At 36.8% G+C, this 21,950-nt stretch overlaps 1 protein-coding gene across 5 annotated transcripts in view; it reads left to right on the forward strand.

Annotated features, from left to right (window-relative positions):
- Positions 1-117: 117 nt before the first annotated feature.
- LOC127857745 (dnaJ homolog subfamily C member 21-like) overlaps positions 118-21,950 on the forward strand; it is a 40,226-nt gene continuing 18,393 nt past the window's right edge. For 3 of the 5 annotated variants that reach the window (XM_052394396.1, XM_052394397.1, XM_052394401.1), the window contains exons 1-8: positions 118-179; positions 3,171-3,253; positions 3,751-3,803; positions 6,811-6,912; positions 8,932-8,962; positions 12,331-12,449; positions 16,800-16,917; positions 17,607-17,705. In XM_052394396.1, the coding sequence (XP_052250356.1) occupies positions 3,196-3,253; positions 3,751-3,803; positions 6,811-6,912; positions 8,932-8,962; positions 12,331-12,449; positions 16,800-16,917; positions 17,607-17,705 (580 nt within the window). In that variant the 5' untranslated portion in view covers positions 118-179; positions 3,171-3,195. Of the gene's footprint in view, positions 258-3,170; positions 3,254-3,750; positions 3,804-6,810; positions 6,913-8,931; positions 8,963-12,330; positions 12,450-16,799; positions 16,918-17,606; positions 17,706-21,950 lie in introns of all 5 variants that reach the window. The other 2 variants (XM_052394399.1, XM_052394400.1) reach the window with 2 other exon arrangements.

The raw sequence follows: 21,950 nt of genomic DNA on the forward strand, positions 1-21,950 counted from the left end.
ATGCTTAAAACTTTCTAAATTTTAAAGTTAAATATAAGCTGAAATCGATAAATTTTGGCAAAAAAAATGATTTGTACAATACTTACAAAAATACAATTCTTATTATTTTAAATACTTTCGTTTAAAAATTCGCGAGACAACTGGCGGGATGTGACGTCATATATTTTCTGCAAACTGAGGTACTTTCTGTTTTGAACAATAGTTTTACAAAATGTTTAAACGCTAATTACCTTTAGAAGGCTTAACAGTTTGGTAAGGTCGGTTATATTTAACATTTCATGGTATATCACAACTGTTTATGTAAAAAATTTGGGTTGGTCCAAATTGAAATTGCAAATATCGGTTTTCGTGTTCAGTTCGTCGCTTTCATCATATTCATGTTATTGTCGTAAAGTTAAGATACTGCACCCCCCCCCCCCCCCCCAAAAAAAAAAAAATAAATAAAAATACCAAGACATTTCGTCGCAAGCCAAACATGGTTTTATAAATGGAACAGACTTTAAAGCAGATAACCTCGTTGAAAATTACTCTTATAAAAAAAATAAGTGTTTAATATCAATCAAGTGCAAAACCCCAACATAAGATAAGATTTATTTTGAGTCTGCAAGAGTTAAAACAACAAACATAAGCTCAGACAGCGTGTACAACCGACTATAAAACATGATGAATAAGAAATAACAAGTGTATAAAAGCTGAAAGACTGGAAAAAATTTGTTCTACAATTAAAAGGCAGATATACATATAAATATATAGCATGATATTACAACATCAGATATGGTACTTAAAAGTTAAGATTTGTCTACAATAAAAGTCAGATAATTTTTTAAGAGAAAGAATAAAATATCAACAAGACACAGCATGCAGAGCATACAAAACATATCAAGCATACAGAACATACATAGCATGCAGAGCATACAAAGCGTACGGAGCGAACAAAGCAACCAGAGTATACAAAGCGTAAGGCACACAAAGTGTACATAGCATTCAACGCAAACAAAGCACACAAAGCATGCCATGACAAGATTAAATTGAAATAGAATTGAGATATAATAATCATGAAACACATCTTCAAAAAAAAAAAAAAAAATCGGGGGAATTTTTCCCCCCAAAAGGGGAAAAAAGTATACTTTTCAGGTGAGAGACTGCGGCCGAAATTCGGCCGCAGACTTGATAGATTGAGGGCCCTGTTAAATAGTATTCATCAACTTTAGTCCAATTATAAGGAGACATTAAAGGGATCTTTTCACGCTTTGGTAAATTGACAAAATTGAAAAAAGTTGTTTCAGATTCGTAAGTTTTCGTTTTAGTTATGATATTTGTGAGGAAACAGTAATACTGAACATTAACCATGCTCTAATATAGCCATTATATGCATCTTTTGACGATTTTAAAACCTAAAAATTATAAAGCGTTGCAACGCGAAATGATTGAATAATTTGGAGAGTTCTGTTTTTGTCGTTAAATTTTGTGAAACTACGAAGATGCTTATATAAGGTATAAAATACGTCAACAATGTGTACTCGGCGGAATAGCTCAGTAGGCTAAAGCGTTTTTACTTCAGGACTCTGGCAGGACTCCAGGGGTAAGTGGTTCGAAACCTGCTCCCGGCAATGTTCTTTTCCTTTTTAATTTTTTTTCTTGATTTTTTACTGGAGCTTTTACGATCCAATGTTTACATTTATCAATATAAAGCATTTAATGAATAAGTTAAAAAAATGCCAAAATCTGTGAAAAGGCCCCTTTAAATGCGAACTAAGTGTTCAGAGGTTTTCTTGGCCTTTTTTTGGAAACAACGTCTGGTCAAGTGGGGGATAATTATTTAATTGGGAAAATAACCAAGGCCTATAAATGTTAAAAAATATAAAATGTGTTTGCATTGATTAACCTTTTTTAAACCTTAGCTAATTAATTATATGTCTGCTTTCCAATATCACTCTTTCATGTGTTAACAATGGCATGATGAACATGGCCAAAATGGGACATTTGACAGGACATTTCACATTTAACCATGACACATTATTATTGGACAATTTTTCACCAAATTTTTATAAGGGCATACAAATCTGAAAAAGTAGCTGGTGTGTGTCGTATTACTTCCTGTCATATTTGAACACTCCAGTACCATTGCCAGGCCAATTGACCTTGCAGCATTATCTGTTAACATCATAAAGAACAATTGTATTGGTTCAATAAACACAAATGACTTTTTTTTCACACCAAATTTATGAAATATTGCAATAAATGATTTTCTATTCAATTTCTTGGCATTTTTCAGAAGTTAACACGCTTTTGATGTCATCAATTGAATTTTGGAATATGCCTCCAGTATGTTTGTTTGGTCATGAATATTTGAGGCCAGTATTCAGTTCCATTTCCACATAGTATATATTTCCGAAATGAATGCCTGAAACTCCAAATAAAAGGTTTCCAAAAAAAAGTGAATAAAATGACACATTAAGTTAATTTCACTATCCAGCTCTATTGGTTGAGCCTTTTTAAAATATAATTTCGAAAACACTTGTTCTCAATTTTCAAGTATTTGTGAGCAGAAAATAACTGCACCAATTTTCCAATTTATGTAAAAGCAACATGATTGTTTTCTCAATCTTCATGGCCCCATTTCCAAATTGGAGAAAAAAAAACACTGGCCCAGGTTTGCCATTCCTATAGCGTTTATATTAACTTGATGTGTAGAACAACACTGTTTTCCTCAAATTTGGCGAAAATAAAAGTAAATTTCTGGTAACAGCTTGCATTTTTCTGCATTTAGATAAGTTATTTATGGACATACAAAATCGTTGTTTTGACGGATGATATATGCATACATAATTGGGCAGTAACTTTTTTTAACCTCTAGACCACTCGTCTATAAACATGTAACACCAACCCCCACACAGTCTAGTCCAGAGCTAGCCTGTCTGCCAGAAAGTCAGGCTAGATTTTATGGTCTCATAAGCAGACAAGTAAGCTCGTATGCACAGGCAGGTCCGGAGGTTTGCTAGCAACATGGTATAAGATCCATTTTTGCATAAATCAGCTCATTTGGACATTACTGCATACATTTCGCAACCCGGCATATCATTTTGCACAAACGCTGTTGTTTCTGCTTCTCCTAAATGCGCTATTCACATGTACATATCTTCATGTACAAATTCTGTTTCTGGAAACAGGTCTTGACGTAAAGATCCACTTACGATGGCAGAGCACAGGAAGTGCCTGAGGACTCTCGGGCTGCAGGATGGGGCAACAGAAAGTAAGGCAGCCATGTCATGGTTGTGTATAATTGTGAAATTTATAGAAAATATTGGTTCCATTAAATTTATACCTGTTTAAAATAATAACAATCTGTACACATGCTCTGTCAACCTATTAAATACAAGTCAACAGCCAAAACTAAAAATTTCTTATTATCATGCTCCCCACTATATTTCTGATTCTGTATTTCCATACTTAAATGGCATAATCTCACAAGTAGACTTAATTGAAAAAACAAATAGGAAATTAAATCAACTTGAAATTCAGCAACAAGATTTTCCAAATTAAATGAGATTTTGACCAATCTTTTAAGCTAGATCACTTAATTTTACTTTTGACTGATTATGCAATACAATAAGTTGCAGACTTATTGATTGAACACGTAAATCAAGGACAACACTTTACACACATGCATTAATCCCCATTTTCCCACAGCATGACCCATATTACAGACGCTACAATTTGTGTGAAAATGTGGAACTGCATGTGTTTCAGGTGAGATCCGTTCTGCGTACAGGAAGCTGGCCCTCCAATACCATCCTGACAAGGTAAGACAGTAAGGCTGTTCATAAATAGATCCTTGTTTTGTGAAATCTTGGCTCATTGCATGTGAGGAAAGGTTCATCTCATTATATAGGCTTGTGCAGTCTGCACGGGCTAATCAAGGATAATGTTTTCCGCTTGTATGGTTTTTCAATTCAAGGAATTTCCTTCTAAACAAAAATCCAGTTTAGGCAGGAAGTGTCGACCCTGGTAATCTGAGATGAGACTTTACGCACATGCATAAAACCAGTTTTCTCAGAATGAGGCCAAATATGGAATTGAACCATAGCAGTTCTAAATTAATGGATCATGTTCATAATGTCCAAATTTTCAAACCAATTTGTCACCTATTCAAAAACTAAAAGACCACTGTAAATTCTGAAAATTTGAAATAAAATAATGTCTTCTCTTTTACTCAAGACAAATTTAATTATTGTAAATAGATGTTTATGTGAAAAGTTCGCACTATTGTTATTTTTAATGAGTATTTTTAACCAGGTTTTCCGAAGGAAAAAACTGGTTATTAGATTGGCGAAAGTCGGCTGGCGAGCGGGCAGAACAAGCTTGTCCGGGCCGTAACTTTGTTGTTCATTGTGAGATTTTAAAATCATGGCACATTTGTTCACCATCATTAAACGGTGTGTCGCGCGAAAGAATTACGTCAATATCTCCAAGGTCAAGGTCACACTTTGAGTTCAAAGGTCAAAAATGGCCATAAATGAGCTTGTCCAGGCCATAACTATGTCATTCATTGTGAGATTGTAAAATTATTTGGCACATTTGTTCATCATCATGGGACGGTGTGTCGCACAAAAGAATTACATCAATATCTCCAAGATCAAGGTCGCCACGACTAAAAATAGATTTATTTTTAAACAAAGGGGGTTAATTATAAACAGTTCAGTTTGAGTTGCCTCCCTTGATCAGACTTTTTTTCACATTGAAAACCTGATTTTGTGACAAATTTGTCCCTTGTCTAATGTAAAAATTGTAAATACATCATCTTACCTGCACAAGGCTGGTCGGGAACAACGCTGTCTTCTATAAAATCATACAAGGTTTCAAGGTCTCTTAAGCAGAAAAGGGTAGCTCATGACAAGACTGTGCATATGGCATTAGTCTTAAGTCACATTTTTGCTTGACACCGTTAAATAAAATTAGTTACCGCAAACGTCTGGCTGGCTTTTGTTACATTGAAGAATGTGACATATACTTACATGACAATGTTATAAGGTTATTAGGAAAATGATGTTATACAAATAATGCTTAATCAAAATTGTTAAAATTGTATTATCAACATTAGACAGAATAAATTAAAAACTTGACCAGCGGCTTCTTGTCAATCAAGGATCTAGTTCCCCTATAAAAATTGTAAATTCAAGCAGTGCTCTGCAGAGAAGAATCTAGAAGGGGACATTTGTCCCATCAGCCCTAAAAAATAGGGGACATTCTTAAAATCAGTGAGACGCCAAAAGCAAAGTGTTTAAAACAACTAGTATACCTTTAATTCTTCATCTGTGAGCCTTTCTGTCCCTTTCATAAAGCACTGACAGTTTCTTTAGTTACTGTTTGTAATTGAATTAGGTTTTTTTAACTGTAAACTATCAATAATTAAATTGGCTAGTCACATTATGCTCAAGCCAAGAATAATCACGGAGCCAACGTTCTTGAAATTTTCTTTGGGACTTTTTAACATCCGTTTTATCAGACGGCTTGGGCTTATTTTTCGATGTGTATGGGAAAATTTTGGCTTATGATGTACAGTAATAGTCACAGGGCTATCTTGCACCTTCTCAGGTGTAGAGTGGGGACTTACTTGCTCCTTATATGAAGTAGTTTCTTTCGAACTAAAAAAACTTAAAATTGTTCAAGGCTTTTTTTACTTTGGCGTCGACATTTATGGAACTCTTCATTAGGAGGTTGAATAGAATAACTTTGTATTTATGCTGTTATGAAACAAGCGTTTTCATTCGCCGCCAAATAAGTGAGAATCATATCATCTAATCAATACTGGACTAACAAAGCGGTCGCTTAGCAACGAGCACCTGCCATAGCAGGAAATCCGCTATTCTAAGAAATTTTTAATGTGTAAGAATCGCTTTCCGATTCCTACTCAAGTCAAATCGGCTGCAACAAAATTCACACCAGCTATTTTTGTTAGCGACAAATTCAATTTCTGCGCGACAATATTGCGGAATAGCGGCCTCGGCAGAACACTGTTCAAGTGATAGAAATATCACATATTCCAGTCAACTTTCTTTGACCTTGAACATACAAACATGGACAAACAGAAAGGTAAAGAAAACAATGAATTTGCTACCAGTCAATTCTTTTCCACACAATGGTAATTTTTATGCCCCCGGATCAAAAGATTGGGGGTATATTGTTTTTGGCCTGTCTGTCATTGTATGTGTCGGTGTGTGTGTCCCAAAACTTTAACCAAATTTTTAACCTTCTTCATAATTTTGCAATATTGAACGTAGCAACATGATATTTGGCATGCATGTGTATCTCATGGAGCTGCTTATTTTGAGTGGTGAAAGGTCAAGGTCATCCTTCAAGGTCAAAGGTCAGATATATGGCTTCAAAGCGGCGCAATAGGGGGGCATTGTGTTTCTGACAAACACATCTCTTGTTTTTTAAACAAATGAAAACTTGTCAGTTGCATTAAAATATTCATATTCATCATATACAATAGTTTAACGCATCAGCACTATATATAATGAGCCTTGCTCTGGGAAAACATTTTAAGTGCATGTGGGTGAAGTGTCGTCACGGATTAGCATTTGCATTTTTCACAGGCTGATCAGGGACAATACTTTCACTCAGCATCATTATATTTGTGTTAACAGAAATCCTCTTCTTAGCAAAAAACCAGCCTTTGCGGAAAGTGTTTCCCCTGACTATCCAGACTGTGGTCTGCACAGGCCAATCTGGAACGAAACTTAATGCACATGTTTTAAGCCCCATTTTCTCAGAGATCATGCACATTCCACCACTTGTTTTTTCCAGAATGAGAGTGACGATGCCAAGGAGCGTTTCCAGGAGATCGGTTACGCCTACAAGTACCTGACTGACGGTCCGGGGCACGTGACTGGGTCAACGTTTGAGCGCGTGAGTGGTTCCCACACACATTTCAAAATCGAAAGCAAATTGAAAATGTCTACATGCAAACAGCATAAAACTAGGACAGCCTCGGAATAACTCGCAAATCTGTTAAGGTTTTATGCTATTTGCTAATCAATGCCGAGGAAGAATTTTAACTCCTTTCTGCTCAGAAACACATTTTGGCCCATTTTAGTCGCTTAGAAAGTCAAATAAAATGTAAGACTTCTTTTAAGAGATTCATGTATAAATGGATTTATTTCCAATCTTAACTTAAGATACTGATGAGCAGCAAACATAATAAAACATTAATAGTCTGTGAGTTACTTTCAGGCTGTTCTGGTTTTATGTTAGTCGCATGTAGCCATTTTGACCTTGCTTCTGAAAGGATTTTTAACTCTTCCACAGCCATTTCTCAAGGCTTTGTCTCCAGTCATCAACAATCAGACAAATCACCATGACAATGTGCTCTTCTACTTGAGCTCTTTTGTATAATGTAAAATAACTTTCAATTAATTAATGTTCATGTGAAATGAGTGAGTGAAATTGTAAAATAATTACACCCGTGCAAACCAAGTTTGATGGGTTATATTGGAAGCACCCTGAAATGCTCCATTTTCTTGCACAGTGAACCACAGGTTCTTGAGTAATGTGTCATTTTATGTAAAAGCTTTTCTAAGTTGATAGTCTAGATGTACAATACTTAATTTTCTCATGTAGTGATCCATTTACTTTTGGGTAATGTGGCATTGAAATAAGCCATGAGCATGACTGGGATTGCTTTGACAAAGTGTTTACGTTTTTTTTTTGGTCAAGTGTGTGACAAAGTCCTAGTTTAAATACCTGTCGAATCAATCAGGTATCTTAAACTACACTTCAACACCGTTATTTCGAAGTCGTCGGGACCTTTAAAAAAACTTCGGATTAACGATAATTCGAAATAAACATTTGACAGACGACTTCTGAGGATTCTGTAATAATAAAACATTGTGGAATTCACATGGTTCAGTTAAACGCTTCTATTAATAGTTGTTTACTTTAAAAAAGTATACTAGTCAGATTGCAATAGATTTCTACTTGTAACAAACGAAAGAATTAACCGATTCTTGTTCTTCTTTTTATGCTTTCTCTAAGTACAGAACATATTAGATATAATGAATATGCGCTAAATATCTGAACATATAAAATATAACGAATAGCACAAATTATCAGACCATATAAAATATAACGAATAGCACATATTGTCATACATGTAAATACAGATGAATACATTTTCGGAAATGAATTAACGGATTAAAGAACCGTAACAAACGGTAAAAGAAAGTAAAAAACGGGGGAATAAAACGATTCTCTTTCTTGTTTTTATTTTTCTCTATTTACAGAACATATAAAATTAAACGAAGAGCACAAATTATCAGACATACATACCTATGAATACATTTTCGGAAATGAATTAACCTTTTTTAAATAATACGCGATGTCTCTCTGAACACCGGCGTTCGCACAGACGACAAAGGTGTTATTATCGGCTTTTGACGCGCCACTAAAAGGTGTGAAATTACGTACAGTATTTTGCAGTTTTGACTTCGGATTAAAGATTGATAATTAGGTGCGAATTATAGTGTTGGGACCGACAGAATCACTTCGAATTAACGATTTCTTCGGTTAAACGAAGTTCGGATTAACAATGAAATTTTACATTAAACAAAGAAGAACTAAAATCGGGACCGGAAAAATACTTCGAAATAACGGTGACTTTGGATTATCGGTGTTCGAAATAACGGTGTTGAAGTGTATTGTTTATAGATTGTTTTCATTTCTTTCCTTGGACCCACGCTTACTGTTTTGTAGGTACCGGTAGGTGGTCATTATAGAGCTTGGGATTTTCACATGATAACACATGACCATTTTTAGTTCAACAAAACCACATAACTTGTACTAATGTTTGCCACCCTGTTAAATTAATGTATTGAATATTATGTCATCCGCCTTATTTACTTTCTAAGTCAGTGTCCTTTTTTCTTACAGGAAGACGATGTTGTCATAAACATGTTCAGAGGTAGGTAGATAGAACACTTGAGCCTTGCTCCGGGAAACAGGGCTTTATGCTTTTCAATAAAAGTTGTCCCAGATTAGCCTCTCGAACTACACTTTTGGTCTCAACTGGATTTTCCCTAAGAAGAGACCTTTTTAAACGGAAAAAAGCATGACAAAGGAAAATGTCCTTGGTTAGCTTGTGCAGACTGCACATGCTAATTTGGGACAAAAGGTTACACACATGCATTAGGCCCCTTGTGCAGACTGCACATGCTAATTTGGGACAACAGGTTACACACATGCATTAGGCCCCTTGTGCAGACTGCACATGCTTATTTGGGACAACAGGTTACACACATGCATTAGGTCCCTTGTGCAGACTGCACATGCTAATTTGGGACAACAGGTTACACACATGCATAAGGCCCCTTGTGCAGACTGCACATGCTAATTTGGGACAACAGGTTACACACATTCATTAGGCCCCTTTGTGCAGACTGCACATGCTAATTTGGGACAACAGGTTACACACATGCATTAGGCCCATCCCTTGTGCAGACTGCACATGCTAATTTGGGACAACAGGTTACACACATGCATTAGGCCCCTTGTGCAGACTGCACATGCTAATTTGGGACAACAGGTTACACACATGCATTAGGCCCCTTGTGCAGACTGCACATGCTAATTTAGGACAACAGGTTACACACATGCATTAGGCCCCTTGTGCAGACTGCACATGCTAATTTGGGACAACAGGTTACACACACGCATAAGGCCCCTTGTGCAGACTGCACATGCTAATTTGGGACAACAGGTTACACACATTCATTATGCCCCTTTGTGCAGACTGCACATGCTAATTTGGGACAACAGGTTACACACATGCATTAGGCCCCTTGTGCAGACTGCACATGCTAATTTGGGACAACAGGTTACACACATGCATTAGGCCCCTCCCTTGTGCAGACTGCACATGCTAATTTGGGACAACAGGTTACACACATGCATTAGGCCCCTCCCTTGTGCAGACTGCACATGCTAATTTGGGACAACAGGTTACACACATGCATTAGGCCCCTCCCTTGTGCAGACTGCACATGCTAATTTGGGACAACAGGTTACACACATTCATTAGACCCTTTTTTCCAAAGGCAAGGCTCATTGACTTGATTCTAATCTGTCTGTTATTGCAAAATTATCATTATTTTCTGTCTTACCTACAGACATGTTGCATTTTCTCAAGTAATAATGGTTCATTACCACCATATACATATTAAATGAAGTCCAGCAACGCATGATTTTTACTTATAATGACAATTTTTACTCTATGTATACGAAGGCTAGCATTACAAGTGCTCATCATTTGTTACTGATGTTGATGAGCCTGGTAATAACATTAACCTATGGCAGAATACTGTTCATTATGGCAGAATGGTGTTCATTTGAGTAGGAGGTCTTCATCAAACAAGCGGTATCTGATCAATAACTTAAGTTTGCATTGACTGATTATGATTAAACTTAGGATATAGTTTAAGCTTGTGTGGAGACCTAGTTTGGGCTTATCGGGTAAAGCTGAAGTTTATTGTTTCAAAAACAGGAGAATGGCGTACATTCAATGACTTTTATGTATTACACTGAAATGTTGTGTTCAGGTATCTAACATGAAGGCCTAGCTTTGCACAGCACAATGATTCAAAAGACATTTGAGCTGTGCTCTTGGGAAAAGGGGTTTAATGCCTGTGCATAAAGTGGCGTCTTAGATTAGCATGTGCAGTCAGTACAGGCTAATCACGGACAAAACTTTCCACCTATACTGGATTTTCGTCAAGAACAGTCTTTCTATAAACGAAAAATTCAGTAAAAGCGGAAAGTGTCGTCCCAGATTAGCCTGTGTGGACTGCATTAGACCCCTTTTCACAGCCCATTAATAACTTAAGCCTTGAAAACCTGTCTCTGTATTCTATAAACAATTCATAGACTCGGGAATAATATAATTATTTAGGTTTATTTATTCAAGAGGTGCTTTAACGTTGAGCCAAACCTGACAATAACCACCGAATAACGTATTTCTTTATTTAGTACATATTTATTGTGACAGGCTCCCGCTGCCATTCTCAACTGGCGATTAAAAATATCAATCTGCAGCAACAATGGACAAAAGCCTATAGTCTTTACTCTGTGTGCTTATGGTAACATGATCATAGGGGTTTTAACAATAAAACAAAGAATGCAATTGTTTATTTGTATTTACAAATGTAAATGGATTGTTTTGCTTTAAATTTAAAGTAGCATGCAATGTTCCATGGGACCCCTACTTTTACTGTTGTGATTCCGATTTTTTCAAGTAAGTAGTCCTAGGACTTTGATTTAAAATCTGAATGTGACCCTGCAGAATGGTTACAAAGTGGCTCTTGTTTTTAAAGTGTCGAAAAAAATATAGACATGCTTGGCTTTTCACCCTTATATAACAGAGGGGGGGGGGGGGGGGGGCCAAATTCGGCCCCTTCCCAATTGAAAATAAAGTCATTTTTTCCCAAAATTGATAGAGGAATTTCCCAAATTGTGAAAAAAAAATTGTATTAATTATATTTTGTATTTCTTTTTACTTAGACATATTGGGCATCTCTTAAATTGAAAGCAATGAGCTCTAATACGATTAAGAATGCACCACAATGTGACTTTTAATACTTCTGCACAATGAAAAAGACCCTGTTTCAATTTTTTTTTTAAACACAGTCTTCCCAAAATGAGCAGTAATCAGGCATGAATTTCCCAATTTGAAAGGCTAGGGTCTCTTCCCAATTTCCTGATGAAAAGCCCTGACATGGCAAACATTGGGTGGCGAAAGAAAATTTTGGCCCAGCGAGAGCCTTGGCCACCATAATGCACCATCGGTCCCCTGTACATATTCAAAGTCAGAATTGCTTTTTCAATGTTCTTAAGTTAAAAGTTGGGTTTGTGAATAAGGGCCCAGGTTTCATTGCATCGTGATGGTGCTTGTTTATGTTGCTATGTCAGCCCTTTGAAAATAATGTTAAGTTTGAATTTTAAGCTGTGCGTTTTGGGAGATAACCCAAGGTATAGTCATAGCCAGCTCGCCGTCTGACGTCCGCATCGTGATAAAACCTTAACATTGGCTCTAAAATCAAAGTGCTTCCACCTTCAACTTTGAAACTTCATATGTAGATGCACCTTGATGAGTTCTACACGCCACTCCCATTTTGGGGTCACTAGGTCAAAGGTCAAGGTCACTGTGACCTCTAAAAAAACAAAAAATTCTGACAAGCTTTCATTTATTCAAAACTGCACCTGTAGCCAAGCGTGGCACCTGTTATACGGTGCTCTTGTTAATTGTCTGCTCATAGGTATGTATATTTATCTTTCCAGAAATGTTCTTTGCTCAGTTTATGCAGCAACGATTTGGTTTTCCATTCATGTTTGATGATGATAGTGATGACGATGAAGACTACTTTTATTCTGATTCTGAGGATGAAGAATTCACACATGTAAGATATGTTATAAGCATTTTCATTTGTGTGCAGTATTTGTTAGTCAACTTAAAAACAAACGCTTCTTTGCTATTGAAGACCAAATTTGTTGTAAATTCAAGGTACAGTCAGTCAGTCACTGCTTAATTAAATCACCTGCTAATTGTTTCATTCATCCATTTATGTATTCATTTAATTATTATTTTATTCATTAATCTATACATATGTCCATTGAAAATTACCACCATGCATGAAAGCGTTTTTGTACATGCATGTGTTTCAAATATGCAAGTGTTTAGTCACTTGGTCATGCAAATAAGCCTATGTATTGTATGTGTAATTAGTGAGACATGTAAAACTTAATTATACCCCCACAAACAAAGTTAAGGGGGGTACTGTGAAACCATTTATTTTCGTCAGCACTTAAATTCATCCATTTCTGGTTTTGAAAAAAGAAGTGTCCGATTTGTTTGTAATGTTTGTAATACATGTAATACGCTGTTGCGAAAAAATCGTGCTGGGGAAAGAGGGGTGACACTTGGTAGTCACTTTCAGGAGGTGGGCCTTGTTTGGCATATGCCAATTAACAAGTCTGTTATTTCAGGTGATAGTAACTGTCCCTTATAATTTTATGCCATTGACACGTTTTTTGTTATGATTAGCGGATTAGTGCGACTGAATAACCGTTAACGAGTGTTTTAAACAACAAAGCCAATTGCCAATTAGTCTTTTTCCATTACAATCACGGTCAAACTGCTAACAATCTTACCTTTATCGGCGCCAATTAGAGAAGGTGCGAACATTATGGGTTATAATTAGCGTAAGCAAATTTTTTTTTCTGAATGGAACGCTGCATTTATTGATAAACAACAGTATTAAATCTATAAAAAAAAATGTTTTTGTTATAAAAAAAACAACAGAGGTACGGGTTTTTATGTATATGTACAAAAATAGAAGATGCAGTTAAAACCAAACACAAATCAATATGTTCTTTATTAATTTGTAATAAAAGCGCAGAATATATTTCAGTCAGGTGTTGATCACACATCATCATATTTTAATTGCGTTTAATAGTATTGTCTTTAATACGGATTCGCAGCATGTTGGTTGTATAATCTGCAACACCCCTGAAAAACACAATACACACAATGGGTAATAAAGTTGTTAACAATTAGCGCTTATCAACACTATTATACCGAAACGAAGTTGACGCATTCGATACAGCCTTATTGCATTCGCGTTTTACAGGAAATGTCAGTTGTCAGTGTACTGTATAATGTACACCTCTTTGTGTCAAAACCAGATTTAACTTGAGTGTGAATAGTCGACTGTTTCATGTTCTTTGTATCAATACCATTCGGGTATCTGTACTATAAGTAAACCAGTCTACAAACAAAGTGCATGCTTCCGCATATGGGTATTCGGACATTCAAAAAATTGTCCTTCGCTTTAGCATTCACGCCGTCAAACGCATTTAGCAATATAACTCCTTTTTTTAGCTCATCTATTTTTTGAAGAAAAAAAATGAGCTATTGTCATCACCTTGGCGTCGGCGTCCGGTTAAGTTTTGCGTTTAGGTCCACTTTTCTCAGAAAGTATCAATGCTATTGCATTCAAACTTGGTACACTTACTTACTATCATGAGGGGACTGGGCAGACAAAGTAAGATAACTCTGGCATGCATTTTGACAGAATTATGTGCCCTTTTTATACTTAGAAAACTGAAAATTTTGGTTAAGTTTTGTGTTTAGGTCCATTTTATTCCTTAAGTATCAAAGCTATTGCTTTCATACTTGCAATACTTACTAACTATCATAAGGTGACTGTGCAGGCAAAGTTATGTAACTCTGAATGGCATTTTGACAGAATTATGTGCCCTTTTTATACTTAGAAAATTGAAAATTTGGTTAAGTTTTGTGTTTAGGTCCACTTTATTCCTACAGTATCAAAGCTATTGCTTTCATACTTGCAACACTTATTAACTATCATAAGGGGACTGTGCAGGCAAAGTTATGTAACTCTGACTGGCATTTGGACGGAATTATGGGCCCTTTATACTTAGAAAATTGAAAATTTTGTTAAGTTTTGTGTTTTGGTCCACTTTACCCCTAAACTATCATAGATATTGCTTTCATACTTGGAACACTCGCAAACTATCATAAGGGTACAGTAAAAGGACAAGTTGCATAACTCTGGTTGTCATTTTTATGGAATTATGGCCCTTTTTTGACTTGGTAACTTTGAATATATGGTTAAATTTTGTGTTTCGATCCACTTTACTTCTAAAGTATCAAGGCTATTGCTTTCAAACTTCAAATACTTTCATGCTATCATGAGGTTACTGTACCTGGCAAGTTGAATTTTACCTTGACCTTTGAATGACCTTGACTCTCAAGGTCAAATTATTAAATTTTGCTAAAAATGCCATTACTTCTTTATTTATGATTAGATTTGATTGATACTATGACAAAACTACTCTTACCTGACATACCACAATAGACTCCACCCAAACCATCCCCCGTGCCCTCCTCCCTCCCCCACCCCCTAAACCCCCCCCCCCACCCCGACCCCCCCCCCCCCCTATTTTTTTTTTAAGATCATCTCATAAATGACCACCACACCACTCACTAAACTATACCCCCCCCCCCCACCCCACCCCACCCCCAAATTGTTTTTTTTTTTAAACGGTTAAAAAACACAAATATATATTTTTATTATTTAATGTTTGAAATACCGTCCAACCATCGCACCCAAGAATACCCCCCCTCCCCCACCTCCCCCCCCCCCTCGAATTATCCCCTCCCCTATTTTTTTTTTTTTTTTTTTAAGATCATCTCACAAATGATCACCCAACCCTCACACTATACTAAAACCCCCCACCAGCACCCCACCCCCACCCCAAATTCCCCCCTCCCCCGGATCTCCCCCCCCCCCCCCTTTAATTTTTTTTTTTTTTTTTTTTTAAGATCACACTATACTATACCCCCTCCCCCCCACCCCACCACCCCATTTTTTTTTTTTTTGAAACGGTTTAAAAAACACAAATATTTATTTTTATTATTTTATGTTTGAAATACCGTCCAACCATCGCACCTATACTATACCCCCACCCCACCCTACCCAATTTTTGTTTTTATGAAACGGTTTAAAAAACACAAATATTAATTTTTATTATTTTATGTTTGAAATACCGTCCAATCATCGCACCCAAGAATACCCCCCTCCCCCCCCTTCCACGCAAATGTTGTTTTTTTTTTTTTTTTTTTTTAAGATCATCTCACAAATGACCACCACACCCTCACACTATACCCCCCCACCCCCCCACCCCCCAACATTTTTTTGAAACGGTTAAAAAACACAAATATTTATTTTTATTATTTTATGTTTGAAATACCGTCCAACCCCCAGATTTTTTTTTCGCATTTTTGGAAGGTAATGTAATAAATGTCCACGCCCCCACACTATACACCCCTCTTCACTCCACCCCTCCCTCCTTTGTGATTGAAAATGAGAGTCCCTTCACCTTTAAAAAGAAAATAGATTAGCGGTCTGCACCCGCAAGACGGTGCTCTTGTTTTCACTATTTCTTTACTTGCAAAAAGTACTAGTGGCTTATAACTTACCTTGCAATCTTTTTTTACTCTCATTTTGCGAGTGTACGAGTGTTAATTTCGAGCCCTGTGTATATGCGTGGATTACGCTGGATTTAAATGCCTCTTGCCTACGGTAATTCAGTCTTATTTGTTTCAAATATGGGACATGATTGTTTGCTAGGATCTTGAATTCGTCCATCGGTCGAAGGACGAAAAAGAAGAAAATTAATGTCTGACGAATAATAATGGTTTCACAGTATATAGAAGTAAGCTTTTCTGTCTGTCGGTCGGTCCGTATTAAGTGTCCGCTCTCTAATTCAAGTTGTTTTCATCAGATCTTCACCATACTTGGTCAGATGTTGTATATAGATGATATCTAGGTCAAGTTTGAATATGGGTCATGCTGGGTCACAAACTAGGTCATTGGGTCACTTTGAGCATGGTGTCCGCTGTTTTTTGTGAAGACAACATGCAAAATATTCTCTGTCAATGCAGCATGTGGGGGTATTCTTCACGTCTGTGACAAAGCTCTAGTTCCGCTGGGACTATCTTGCATGCATTTACTAGGACGGGGCCCCCTCCCTCCTACTAATGTTAAGAAAATAACAAGATAATTACAAATAGCACGTGTTAAGTTTTGGTGGGTTAACCTATAATTTCAATGTCTCACTTGACATTGATTACAATTAGTGGAAGCAATTTTAATGTCATAAATACTTTACCTGCTATCTATTAGCCACTACCTTTCAAAATGTAGGATTTCTCTTCCCCTCAGGGACCATTTTTTGGATGCCGGCACAGATTTTCTCATACTGAGCCCCCTCCACCCAACATTTACCAGGAGGAGAGCAAGAAACAGAAAAAGAAACGAGAGAAAAGGCAGCGACAGAAGGGTGGGTTGACATGCACTGATTAACCCATTTAAGCCTAGTGGACTCTCCCATTCTTCTAGATTGGATCAATTTATTTCCAAAATTAGGGATGTCTAGTATATTTATTTCTATATAATTATATAGAATATTTTTTACAGAAATTCCTTTAAGCAAACAGCGCAGACCCTGATGAGACGCCGCATCATGCGGCGTCTCATCTGGGTCTACGCTGTTTTCAAAGGCCTTTTTTTCTATATGCTAGGCATAAATAGGTGAAGGTTGCCTTGCTGTTGTGGATGTTGTGTGCCTTGCCACTGGGAGGTCACAGGTTCAATCCCAGTTGTGGGTGTGTTCTTTAGATCTCCCCCGTAGACACCAAGTACTGGTTCTTTCCAGGAAACAAACTTTAGAGGGTCCCTCATCGGGAGAGTCGCGCCACATTGACTGCAAAAATTGATAATAAAGGCTGGCACATCTTTGTATGGATGTCCGTTTGCAAATGGATGTGATCGTGATTGACTTTTAAAATTGATATTTGGTTTTATAGTGCAGTTTGTTTGCAAGATATCTCTGTCAAACAAGTAACTTCTGAATTATCAAGCCCAATGTACTGGTATATTTAATATCATTTATTATTTATATTTCTTTAGATTTTAAAAATTTCCAGTTCTGCCTTTCATAAGCTAGTTTTGAAATTCAAATATCTTCAGAGAAAGCCAAAGAGAAAAAAGAGCAAGAGAAAAAAGAACAGGAAAGAAAGTCAGGAGCTGACAGCAGCAGTACATCACACCCGACAGAAAATGCTGGAGGTAAAGATTGGTACATTATCTTCTGTTATATATGTAACATAAACAAATGAAAAGATTACGAAACATGAGGGTAACAAAGGATTTGTAATAAAAAGCCTAATATTTTGGGGGGATTATTTGTGAATCATATAAGATCATTAAAAAAAACATGTCCAGGTAAATGCATTAAGTAAACATAAATTGCCAATTTATTTGAAAAGTTGATATTTTTGTCATACTCAAGTGCCTTAAATTTTTAAGAAAAAGGATTATTTTTTTATCTGATCTGTATTCTCTTTTTAGCTCACCTGAGCACAACTTGCTCATGGTGGGCTTTTGTGATCGCTTTTTGTCCGTCGTCTTTTGTGTGTTGTGCGGCGTCAACATTTGCCTTGTTAACTCTTTAGAGGCAACATTTATTTCCAATCTTCATGAAATTTGGTCAGAAGATTGTTTTCAATAATATCTTGGATGAGTTCGAAAATGGTTACGTTTGCTCGAAAAGCATGGCTGCCAAGGGGCGGGGCATTTTTCCTTATATGGCTATATATGGCTATAGTAAAATCTTGTTAACACTCTAGAGGCCACATTTATTGTCTGATCTTCATAAAACTTGGTCAGAAGATTCATCCCAATAATATAGTAGACGTGTTCGAAAATGATGCCAGTTGGTTGAAAAACATGGCTGCCAGGGGGGGGGGGGCATTTTTCCTTATACAGTACAGCCAATGCAGCACAAACATAATCCGCGGCTGCGCCACGGCCAGAGTATTAGTACGCGGCGGCATAATCGTGTGTTCACGCGGCGTATCGCTGTGGCAATCGTCATTGATCCGCGCAACGACGCCGAGTCTGTATTAACCTTGTGTACTTTCGCTGAGTAAATCTGCCGCATACGTACGCAGCGGATCGAGTGAAAAGATATCCATCTACATGTACAAAAGCGCGCAAAAATTATGCAGACATGTAGAACGTCGTTTGGAAAGTGTGGGTGTATTTTGTGTTGTATAAATACATGAACAACACTTCAGGCGTAAATCGTGTGTTCAGTGGAAAAAAAAAACGCCCCGATTAGACGTTATTTCATCATCTCTTTAAAAAGTAACAAATGTCAAAATGTATTTGATACTAAGGAAATATGGAGAATGTTTGTGTATCGTAAATATTTACCAGCATTTGCTTTAAAACTGGAATATACGGGATTATCGGGTAATTAGTAGCGATATTAACTGTATAATATGAACAAAATAAAACGTGTTTATATACCCATATTCAAACAAGAGTTATAATAAGCTGATAATTAACAAAACAACAAATACGTCTTCACCGTCTTGATTATTGATGTGGCTTCAAACTGCTAATTTTCTCAGCTTAAATATAATAGCAAAATCAACATGCAATTAATTTATAAATCCACCATATGCTGGAGCCTTGACCACTTGTATGTGCGAAAAGAATCATGATGTGACCTTGTTTATGTGTGAAATACATACACTACGGGCGGGAAACAAACTTAATTGGCCAGACACATTAACTATGCTTACATGTATATGCTAATACAATCCGCGCACAATAAATTTATTATGATTTTAATTATTATTATAATTATTCTTTAAAAATTTGTTAACTACATGTAACTAATAAATTTAAAAAGATTTTTTATTTCATGATGCGCATCAACTCTGCATCATGTCGCTGATCGCGGCATGCCTTGGCCGACAGATGCGAAGCTTCGCGGCGAAATGCGACTTGCCGCCGCATTCTGACGCGGCTTCAAGGACTGCCGCGGCATTGCCTCGTTTTGCCTTGCCGCCGCGGATCGCGAAATACGTTGGCTGTACTGTATGGCTATAGTAAAACCTTGTAAACACTCTAGAGGCCACATTTATTTTCCGATCTTCATGAAACTTGCTCAGAAGATTTGTCCCACTGATATTTTGGATAAGTTCAAAAATGGTAACCTTTGCTTGAAAAACATGGCTGCCAAGGGGTGGGTCATTTTTCCTAATATGGTTATCAGGGGTGTGATTTTTCCGCGCATCCGCGGATTTCCGCGGATCGGGTTGTCCCGTATGTCACTTCTGAGATTTGCGTAAATTCGTTTTAAAAAATGTGGGGGAGAGGGGCTACCACCGATTCCGCGAACGTATTTCACAAGCGACCCGAAATATCCGCGGCCCGCGAAATCTCTCCGCATTTTACACTGGTAGATTCTACCTAAGCATTTTTAAAACGAGCCATAGAATTGGCTGTCATTTCCCAATCTTCCAATTACAATCGTGTTCTTAAAATGCGCTCTGTGATTTGTTTGCAAATGGTGCCATTGTGAAGAGAAAAGTAAGATTATTGAAATAACAAATAGCAATCGAATAAACGACTGACATCACCTAGTCTGATAGGAATAATGAAATGTGTTTGTCAAAAAAAGACGTTTTAGATACAAGCAACACATATTTTGTTAAGAAATGTGCCCACTGAATTTGTGTCACGGAAACCAGTGTTTGCAAATTGGAGTGTAGTCTACTCGCGAAGTAAAACAATTTAGAGAGTATCGTTCGAACATGGAAATAGACAAACATGATTTGATTTTTATATGTCTGTGTATAATCAGATTCATATGCATATTCTGCTTTATTATGTTTGTCACGCTGTTCAGTTAACTGAAATAGCTTTGAACTGAGTGAAGATGTGAAATGCACGATATTGAAAGGTAAACAAATTAAATATATTAATTTAACTCAGTTAATACATCATTAACACCAGAAGAACACTCAAATGTGATTGTTTATATTTAGTCTATTAACTGTCATTCAATACATCAAAAACTGCTGCTATTGATCACAATAAATACTTGCTTCACTGTTTACTTTGCATCCTCAGTATGATTAATGTGAAGTTTAACAGGTTTTTATAAAGAAATATTGTTATGAATACAAAAAGTTGTTTATTTTAATGTCTGTTTTTATGTTTGTCATTGCGTTATGCGCGCCATTCGCGTAGTCAAAATCAGTCAACAGAATTTTCCTCCCCTCTGACTTTGCCTCAATCACACCCCTGGTTATATATGGCTATAGTAAAATCTTGTTAACACTCTAGAGGCCACATTTATTGTCCTATCTTAATGAAACTTGGCCATAAGATTTATCCCAATAATATCTTGGTAAGTTCGAAAATGATGCCGGTTGGTTGAAATATATGGCCACCAGGGGGCGGGGCATTTTTCCTTATATGGCTATATTAAAACCTTGTTAACACTTTAGAGGCCACATTTATTGTCCAATTTTGATGAAATATGGTCAGAAGGTTTGTCTTAATGATATCTTGGATGAGTTCGAAAATGGTTACATTTGCATGAAAAACATGGCTGCCATGGGGCGGGGCATTTTTCCTTATATGGCTATATAAGGCTATAGTAAAATCTTGTTAACACTCTAGTGGCCACATTTATAGTCAGATCTATATGAAACTTGGTCAGAAGGTTCATCCTAATAATATCTTGGACGAGTTCAAAAATGATGCCGGTTGGTTGAAAAACATGGCCACCACTTCCTTATATGGCTATAGTAAAATCTTGTTAACACTCTAGAGGTCACATTTATTTTCTGATCATCATGAAACTTGGTCAGAAGATTTGTCCCAATGATATCTTGGATGAGTTCGAAAATGGTTTTGGTTGCTTTGAAAACATGGCCACAAGGGGCGGGGCATTTTTCCTTATATGGCTATATATGGCTACAGTAAAACCTTGTTAACACTCTAGAGGCCACATTTATTGTCCAATCTTTATGAAATTTGGTCAGAAGATTGGTCTCAATGATATCTTAGATGTGTTCGAAAATAATTATGTTTGCTTGAAAAAAATGGCTTCCAAGGGGAGGGGCATTTTTCCTTATATGGCTATAGTAAAATCTTGTTAACACTCTAGAGGCCACATTTACTGTCCGATCTTCATGAAACTTGGTCAGAAGATTCATCCTGATAATATCTTGGACGAGGTCAAAAATGATGCCGGGTTGGTTGAAAAACATCGCTGCCAGGGGGCAGGGCATTTTTCCTTATATGGCTATAGAAAAACTTTGTTAAAACTCTAGAGGCCACATTTATTTTCCGATCTTCGTGAAACTTGGTCAGAAGATTTGTCCTAATAATATTTTATCTCAGGTGAGCAACTTAGGGCCTTTCAGGCCCTCTTGTTATGATTGACAGTTAATTTGATCACAATAACAATAATATGCCTTCTTTAATAAAAATCTGTCATCAGCTTCA

Source organism: Dreissena polymorpha, chromosome 14 (assembly GCF_020536995.1).
Source record: "Dreissena polymorpha isolate Duluth1 chromosome 14, UMN_Dpol_1.0, whole genome shotgun sequence".
Lineage (NCBI taxonomy): Eukaryota > Metazoa > Mollusca > Bivalvia > Myida > Dreissenidae > Dreissena > Dreissena polymorpha.